The following is an 8,957-nucleotide window of genomic DNA, read 5'->3' on the forward strand; positions in this document are numbered from 1 at the left end:
TTTAAAAAAAAATCAGTTTGTTTGTGTGTTAAAAGCAGCACGAGGCCTCCGTGGTCTGCTGGCAGCGTCGTTCTCAGGCGTGTTTTATTATTCCTTCTTCCAAACGATGAAGAGCCATCTGTCTAGAAAGAAGTTGGGTCATCGAAATTAATGAGCTGCTAATACGTCCCACTTGGTCAGACAACAAAAACAAGGATTTATTCCAAAGTGTGTCCGGTCCTGAGGACAAAGCGCTCATTAGGGGTGTTCAGACTTGAAGAGAGAAGAAAGAAAAACACATTCCTGGCACTGTAGCATCGAGTCCTGCAGAGACATATAAGTGATAAAAGCAACAAATTGCAAACAGCACATCATTACTGGAAACATCTCCATCCAAAAAAAATCCACTCCTACCAGCTGTCAGTCTTGTGCTTGCAGGTTTTGAGTCCCGTTATCTTTACCTGTTAGAAAGGTGGCAGAGTGCTACAAAATAAAAAGAAGAGTTTTTCCTTATATTTTTTAATAGACCTGTAGAAGAACAGACATATTCCACTCACTACTTTGCTTCCCAAAATAGACCAACAGGCAAAACAATCACACTGTAAACAGACAGAGACCGACTGTAAACCTGACGGTTACCGAACGACCCGTGAAAATTGGCATTTGTGCTGTAAAGGCTTCGATATTCTTCACGGTAACAGCGACCGACTCCATCGTGATTTCAGTAACATTCTCAGTCGAGCTGAACAATCTGACGAGGTTTGTTTCCGTGAAGTTAAGAGAAAGGTTTTTGCTTCCCGTGTGGGCCGACTTAAAAAGAAAAGAAACAAAAGAATATAATTCCAAAAGTCCCAGTACAGTGAAATTTCAATCTACCGTTAACTTCCATCTGAATCTGCAGTTCCTCGCGGAGATCTATAGCTGGTTTCAGCTCGAAGGTTTTGGCTCTAAAAACCCTGTAAAACTCCTCCTGAACACGCTGGTGAACTTCCAGAAGCATTCAGCAGCTAAAGTACCAAATATTTCACTCAGGAGGCCAAAAACGCAGCTGGATGGCTGAATGTTTAAATAAGCAACTGTTTTGCCAACAAGTTCACGTCACATAAAGTATAACTGTTTACGAATTGTTTCCACTGCCTCCAAAATTTGTATTCCATGATGGCTTAAAAAAAAAAAAAGTCCATCACTTGAACTCTGAACAGCTCTTCGATCGACTCGCCTTCATCAGGAGAGCTCGTGTTGGCCTGATGAAGGTCTGACGAGGGAAACAAACACTAGTTTCTCCTATTAAAATCCGTACTCCATCACTTTACGATCTTTCGACTGCTCCCTGCGTCGGCAGCGGAGGAAAAGCTTCCTCTGCAGAACAGTCCAACATGATCACAAACACAAGGGCCGACCAATCAGCAAGCAGTGGGCGTGGCTAAGAGCAGATGACGTTAAAGACGTTCCAACAATGTGACGGTGCGGTTAAAGGCCGCTCCAACAGATTTCAAAGTCTCCGCCCGGATGACTGGAAGTGACGAGACGTCGATATTCACACAGTGAGTTTGGGTCCGCTAACACGAATGCGGCCCGGTGCTGCAAAGGTTGGAGAGATATGGCAACGACACGACAACCAAACTCCCAAAGTGCCGCTAGCCGTTAGACTGATTCAGGGAAGACGGTGATGCTAACGCTGTCGCCCGTGACAACGGAAACACAAACAAGCTGTCCATAAAAGGACACGAAGGGTCGGGGGGAAGCGTACGTCTCGGAGCCCTCTGAAGGCCGTAGTCTGGTTCCACACCATAAATCTTTGTTGGTTTTTTTAGCAAAATCCACTTTGATTATGAAGCCATGAAGAGGCTCCGACAGATGGAAACAACCAGCGCTTTAAATGTGCTTTTGGTTGGAAGAATATTGTAACAGCAAACTACAAAACATACGTAGCTCTAGAATAGAGTGTCATCTGCATACAGATGTGTATTTGGTTTTTCAAAATGTATTTTGTGCGGTTTTTTGTTTTTTTTTACAAATTTCAGACTTTTCTGTGTGCTTTGTTTCTGCTCAAGAGGAGCTCTGCTCTAGTGTCCTTATTGGTCCACGTTAAACAACAAATACAAAAAGACCTTCTTGACGACATACTTAAGTTTGAATTCGAGGCGAACGGGAAATGACGCAGACAGGAAGCTGAATAAAAGCATTAAAATAAAGAAGTAAGTTGCAGGATCATAAATTACCTGTTGAATTCGACTCCCGACCTCAAAGTTCACTCGTCAAGCAAACACAAGCGTTATTTTAGAAAGTGTCCAAAATCCAAACATCTGCAGCTTTTCTGTAAAACAAAAGTCTGATAATCCAACATATATTAAATAATATATGTATAATGTAACAAACGTCCAAATTTTCTGGCAGTGATGAGTAGCAGAAAGATAGAGTAGAAAAATGTAGAAAAAAGAAAAGAAAAAAGGTCCCAGTAACTGCACCCTTCTGGTTCCTGCTGGCAGGAGCTCAGCGCTCCCTTTTCTTTAAAAATAAACTGCTGTCTTTTTGTTTTGTTTTTGCAGGAATCTTCAGGGTATTTCATATAAAAATAAAACTTGTACTTTCAATACAAAACAATAGATATGATGGAAGAAAGAGTTTTCCGTAGAAACGGAGAATGGTCAAGGCAAAGCGGTGAGCCTGGTTCCCTCCGCCGCGCTGAGGTCGTTGTTGATTGGTTGTAAATAAGGCACACGTGTGACGACTGCGTCCCGCCGTGGTCTCCGACGTCAAGACTTTGATTTCATCCTCGTCAGACGGGCTGGAGGGTCGAAAGTTTCCCCGCCTGGACAGAGAAACCAAGAAGAAAAGAAGCAGGACGTGTCACAGAAAATTATGGGCTAAAATGTGTGAATTTTTAAATGAAGTCTGGTGAGTGAATCCTGAACCACTAGAACCACCAGAACCACTAGAACCACCAGAACCACTAGAACCACCAGAACCACCGTTTGACAGGAGAAAGATGGCTGTCAAAATTAAACCAATTACCAAAGCTCCCACCCCGGCAGCACAAACACCAACAGGTTTCAACAGTCACAGCATTTGGTTGCACTTCAGTAAAAAGATTAGTTGTTTTTTTAAATGTCATAAAAATTACAAGTCCAGAGATAAAATTAAGAGAAATAAAGCTGCGACAATCAGTCGACGTCCCACCACCAATAATACAACAACAACAATAATACAACAACAATAATACAACATCGCTGGAGCGGAATCAGAGCGAAGCTGCGGGTTTTGCAGCAGTGAGTCCAGCAGCAGACTGTTTTCCTGACAGCAGAGGGCGCTGTTGCTCTCCGAGTTCTTAAACACTGGCAGGGAGTTTAGTTTGTTTTGGACTTTTTACAAAATTCATTCATCTTAATAAAAAAAATCAGATTAATAAATATGGTAAAATGTAGAAATTAAACAATAAATTGTAAGATCATTAAAAAAAATTCATAAAACTGATTAGTATTAAGAAATGCTTTCTTTTTTTGTTCACTTTCTGGTGACGGATTTAAGGTGCAAAGTTTTTGTTTAAGTGACATGAAGTGAAATCTGCCTTTAAATAAATAAGGAATCAAATGAGGCCAGTTAAAAAGAATAAAGAGATTAGAACATTTTAATTATGAGATTACAAAGTCAAAAATATGAGATAAAACCTAAAAATTATAAAATTAAAAATCCTTTTCTTCCATAATCAAGAGAATTATAAACTTACTCTTGGAAGAAAACCAAGAATATTTCAACACGTTTTTATCATAATAAAATTACATTAACGAGTTCCGAAGTAATTTCCTATTATCTTGCAGTGCCTTACTCATTTATTTATTACTATTACATATTATTTAATAGTGAACACTTAGTGAGACTCGACTCCAATCGAGGAGATTAAAATCTATCAGTTCAACAATGTCAGAAACCGTCGAGCAGTCTGCTGGAAACACCGTCGCAGGATCAGATGATTAAAACCAGGATGATTTGAAATGTTGGACTTTATTTTGTGCCGTCGGGTTTTTTTTACTCACTCGGGCCGACGGAAGTGTTGCAACGCTTTATCTCAACAACAGACTCGGCTGCAGGAAAGGAGACGAGGTGACCAGTCAGAGCTGGAGCGCAGAGGATGGAGGGAGTGTGTGTGTGTGTGTGTGTGTGTGTGTGTGTGTGTGTGTGTGTGTGTGTGTGTGTGTGTGTGTGTGTGTGTGTGTGTGTGTGTACCTTCTGCCGGCTGGTCATCCAGCTGCGGATGGTCGGCACGAGGACGGAGCCGAGCAGGATCTGAGCCGGGTGGTAGATGAGCAGCGGGACGGAGATCAGAGACAAATGCTCGTAGCCCTCGAACACGATCTTCAACATGGGGATCCCTGAAGAGTGAGACATGCAGGAGTGTTCAGGACAACAGAGAGACACACAGGAGTGTTCAGGACAACAGAGAGACACGCAGGAGTGTTCAGGACAACAGAGAGACATGCAGGAGTGTTCAGGACAACAATGAGACACGCAGGAGTGTTCAGGACAACAATGAGACACGCAGGAGTGTTCAGGACAACAGAGAGACATGCAGGAGTGTTCAGGACAACAGAGAGACACGCAGGAGTGTTCAGGACAACAATGAGACACGCAGGAGTGTTCAGGACAACAGAGAGACACGCAGGAGTGTTCAGGACAACAGAGAGACACGCAGGAGTGTTCAGGACAACAATGAGACACGCAGGAGTGTTCAGGACAACAGAGAGAGACCGCCAGAAGACGTGATTCTGTGAGGACGTGATGCGAGGACATGATGCGAGGACACCTACCCAGAGTCAGAGACTTGTGCGTGGAGCAGAACATGACGGCCACGGTGTCCGCAGGACTGAACCCTGAACCTGACCTGCACACACAAACAGGAAGTTAAAAATAGAGGAGGAGGAGGAAGAGGAGGAGGAGGAGGAGGAGGAGGAGGAGACTCACCTGGTAGAAAAGACAAAGGTGAGCAGCATGAAGCTGAGCTGGATGGAGAAAACTGCAGAGAACAACAAGAGAGATGTTTCACTTCGACTGAAATCCAGAATCTAAAACTTTAAAATCAGGCTTTTCTCAGTTCAAGTTTTCTTCTCGAGAGTTCGCAAAGAAAATCGTCTAAAATATGAAGCTGGGAAGCAAAATAACCACAAGCTGAATTTATGTCCTCCTTTTATAGAAGTACGTGTCTTCAGGCTTCCTTCAGGATATCATCTCTTTTCTAACTACTTCTATTTATAAAACCAAAGTTTCCTTCTGAAAAATGAGATTTATCCAGTTTATTTATCCAGAGAAGAAACTCTTCATGTCGCTTTTAAATCAACAAATCCAGAAAATAAAACCTTATTCAGGACTTAATGTTTCTTCTAGAAAGTTTCAGTCGTCCATGAACATCATGTTACTGACTGATGAGGACGACCAGCAGCAGGCTGGTGGGGTCCAGCTCCACGTTGGGGTGACTGAAGGTGTCGCAGAAGGTGGTGTAGATGATCATGAGGAGGACGGCGCTGCTGACGGCGCCGAACGGAGGCTTCCTCCGCTCCAGGAACTCCCGCAGGAACCGGCGGCACAGCTGACCGAGAAGCAGAGGAACCACCACGGTGACGGAGAGCTGGGAGAAGATGGAGGAGAAGGGAACTGAGGAGGACGAGCCCAGCTGGAGGAGGAGGAGGAGGAGGAGGAAGCACATTATTTACAATTTTATTTGATTTATCTGGAGATCAGAGTCCCTAAAAACATTCAGGAAGATTTCTCGTCTTTCAGTTCGTCACTTTTACACTTTAAAAATGAACGTTGTTATTTTAAACCCGGCTGGTGTCTCTTCAGCCAAAGATTGTCTACGAGCTAAAAGAAGCGTCACTCTGAGTGTTTTCTGTTCGTCCCGACAACTCAAGACAGCAGACTTTATGTAAAAGAGTTCGTAGCTTCAGGTCTGTAAAATGGTTCTGATCCAGAAGTGTCTTCGGCTGCAATACCAGCGAGTGCCACTAGAGGTCGGCTCCAAAAAGCCTCCGGCTCCATAGACTCCCATTCAACTTCTCTCATCAAATCCAAAGTGAATAAAATGTGTCCATCAGTTATCTCGGTGTTGTTAGCTAAAGTCACTCCTTCTTCTTAGTTTTCTGGAGGTCCATCTGAAAATAATCCCTCATTCATTAGAAAAGAAGATTCAAGAAGACCTGAGGCAGCGTCTTAAAAAAAACCGTCTTAAAACGGAACGTCTCCGGCGGAGGACAAAACTTTTTGAGGTTTCGTAGCGAGACGTCGGACTTACGAACATCAGCAGCAGCGCCGGCGTCACGACGATCCCCTGCAGGACGGGAACACACGTCACAGCAGGAAGTTCACCGAAGTTCAGGGAATCCAAAGTCAAACCAAAATGTCTTACCAGGAAGCTCCCGAACGCCGAGTTGAAGATGGCAGCCGCCTGCGAGCGCAAACAATCAGTCACCATGGCGACAAACGACACGGCAACACGCTGATTGACACTTCGGTCAAACACCTTGTGTGTGTGTGTGTGTGTGTGTGTGTGTGTGTGTGTGTGTGTGTGTGTGTGTGTGTGTGTGTGTGTGTGTGTGTGTGTGTGTGTTACCTCGTTGCCTCCCACAGCTTTGGTGAGAATGACGGCGGAGGAGACCGGAGGTGGCATGCAGCTCACCGTCTGTAACCTAGGCAACCACAACAACAACAACAACAACAACAACAGGATGAACCGACTCACTTCCTGCCTCCTTCACACGAGGAGGCAAAGAGACAAAGATTCATCCACCGATCGGCTTCTGAATGCACATATAAGGTCTGAAACACGGTCCCCACGGCGACCCCCCCCCCACGCACCTCCCCCACCTCCCCCACAGGAACAGAGAGTTGCCTGTAGCAACCGTGAATGTGGCTCTTTGTGTCGTCCATAATGTGGCCTTCAGGTGCCGGGAGGCCCGAACCTGAATGAAGGACAGCATTCACACACACACACCACACACACACACCACACACACACACACACACACACACACACACACACACACACACACACACACACACACACACACACACACACACACACACACACACACACACACACACACACACACACACACACACACACACACACACACACACACACACACACACACACACACACACACACACACACACACACACACACCTACCCTCTGAGCAGCCATTGGTCGATGGAGGTGAGGGCGAGCACCCTGAGCAGCAGCCACACGGCGAGCGGGAAGAAGACGAGCGTGAACGACTGGACGAAGAGGTGGAGTCGCACGTGGAGCAGCGCGCTGGTCAGCTCCTACACACACACACACACACACACACACACACACACACACACAGATTTTTACAAACGGCACCTGAATGCATCGCCGTATTAACGGACGTCCTGAAGCGTCTCACCTCCGTTTTCAGCGACAGGCCGCTGTTGAAGAAGATGAGTGAGACGGCCACGTAGGCGACGGTGATCTCCGGCCTCAACGGACCTGAGCGACGGGGAGAGATCAGTTAGACCGGTAACCGTGGTAACGGCCCCATCCAGCTACGTCCTACTCCAACGTCCGAACGAAAATTAACGTGAAAAAATGATTCGGATAAAAAAATAAAAAAGAGAATCACATCAGTTTCTTTGCTTTCAAAACTTGAGCTTATGATTTATATTAATTTATCTGATTCAGAGGAAAAACACATTTTGGGCCATTTTGCCTCAAAAGTGTAAATTTCATAAAGATCAGCTGTTGCAGAATAAAACCGGCTCACTTCATATTATTCATGATCAGGAATTAAATGTTTTATCTATAAACGTGTAGTTTTATCGAGTTAACTACGACATGGTGAATTTTACTCCCCACCTTTATTTTATTTTCAATATAAACCGTCTAAAATCTTTGACGAGTTTCCGAGCAGCATCTGAAGGCAGCACGGGAGCTTATCTGATCAGCTGTTGACAGTGCAGGTGTGATGAGCTGACCTCCGGGGTCAGAGGTCAACGACCGTTTTATCTCCGTCGCTACTTTTCTGCGCGTCATCACAAAGCAGGTGAGGGTCACGTGACAAAACCCACCGCCAAGTTTTTATTAAAAATAAATAAATAAATACAAAAAATTAAATAAAAGATGGTGTACTCGTGACCGCGCACTCGGGAGCGCGCAGTTCGTGTTGACATTACTGCTCAATGCGACGTGTCACTGTGGTGCCAGGTGTGCAAAACACACGCGCACACGCACGCACGCACTCAGGCGGAGCCCGCGTTGCTCTGAATGACATTTACAGCTTCTTGACTTTCCTCATTCATCACGTCATCAATCGATTCATAATCAATAACATTCACGGACGTCACGTGCGCGGAATAGCGCGCGCTGTCAGAAACACCACAGTTTAAACGAAGTCTGAAAGTTGGCAGGTTTATAAAAAGAAACGTTCAGTCTCGCGACACGGACCCACGCCGATCGATCAACCGACTCCGGTCGATGAATGGAAGGTGTCCCGTTTTTCTCTGGTCGGTTTCTGTGCGGCCGCAAAGAGCAGAAGAAAGTAAAAAGAGGGGAAAGTCTGTGGGAGTCTGGCACCGACCGACAAACGTGTGTCCGCTCGTGTCGGTCAATAAAACACAGATTGTTGTTGCTTATTAAACAGCTGACACGTGCACGTGTTGTCCGGGTCCCGCGTGGTGACCCGCCCCGCTCACCTCCTCGGACACCGACGCTGGGCTGCAGTTTGGCGGATAAGATGACCAGCACGATCCCGAGGAGGAACCACTCTTTCCGGATCCTCGCCAGGAGGCCCATGTTTCAGCTCGCGGGCTCCACCGGGTTTGCCCGCCGGCCGGTTGACCGCCTCCCCTCCCCGCCCCCCCCGCTGTCACCGCAGCCGGTACCGAAGTTTCTACAACTCTGCCGCTGCTTCTTCTCCGGACGGTTTTCTGTCAGGAGAAACACAAGCAGGCAGGAAAAACTGGAGCT

At 45.7% G+C, this 8,957-nt stretch overlaps 1 protein-coding gene across 2 annotated transcripts; it reads right to left on the reverse strand.

The window, feature by feature from the left end:
• Window positions 1–9: 9 nt before the first annotated feature.
• On the reverse strand, window positions 10–8,954 carry slc10a7 (solute carrier family 10 member 7). Of its 2 annotated transcripts, XM_069717994.1 has the most exons (12): window positions 8,684–8,954; window positions 7,399–7,481; window positions 7,158–7,294; window positions 6,581–6,656; window positions 6,377–6,415; window positions 6,263–6,298; window positions 5,395–5,644; window positions 4,939–4,990; window positions 4,785–4,858; window positions 4,204–4,349; window positions 4,014–4,061; window positions 2,744–2,791 (listed from the first exon to the last, which is right to left on the reverse strand). In XM_069717994.1, the coding sequence occupies exons 1-11, from the start codon at window positions 8,781–8,783 to the stop codon at window positions 4,041–4,043; spliced, it is 1,014 nt and encodes a 337-aa protein (XP_069574095.1). In that variant the 5' UTR covers window positions 8,784–8,954; the 3' UTR covers window positions 2,744–2,791; window positions 4,014–4,040. The 2 variants fall into 2 exon arrangements, with proteins under 2 accessions (XP_069574094.1, XP_069574095.1); XM_069717993.1 differs by lacking the exon at window positions 4,014–4,061 and having other exon boundaries at window positions 10–2,791.
• Between the last annotated feature and the right edge of the window lie 3 nt (window positions 8,955–8,957).

This window comes from Brachyistius frenatus, unplaced genomic scaffold (genome assembly GCF_029030835.1).
Source record: "Brachyistius frenatus isolate BFR_SWC_R1_liver_20210118 unplaced genomic scaffold, ASM2903083v1 Contig_184, whole genome shotgun sequence".
Lineage (NCBI taxonomy): Eukaryota > Metazoa > Chordata > Actinopteri > Embiotocidae > Brachyistius > Brachyistius frenatus.

What these genes read in the sequence shown, in the direction of transcription:
- slc10a7 (XM_069717993.1), bottom strand. Translation starts at nt 8,783, where the DNA reads ATGGGCCTCCTGGCGAGGATCCGGAAAGAGTGGTTCCTCCTCGGGATC. An exon ending in CGGCGTTCGGGAGCTTCCTG is followed by an intron (nt 6,299 to 6,376) that starts GTAAGACATTTT and finishes CCCGTCCTGCAG; the next exon opens with GGGATCGTCGTGACGCCGGC. An exon ending in GCACAAGTCTCTGACTCTGG is followed by an intron (nt 4,350 to 4,784) that starts GTAGGTGTCCTC and finishes CTCACTCTTCAG; the next exon opens with GGATCCCCATGTTGAAGATC.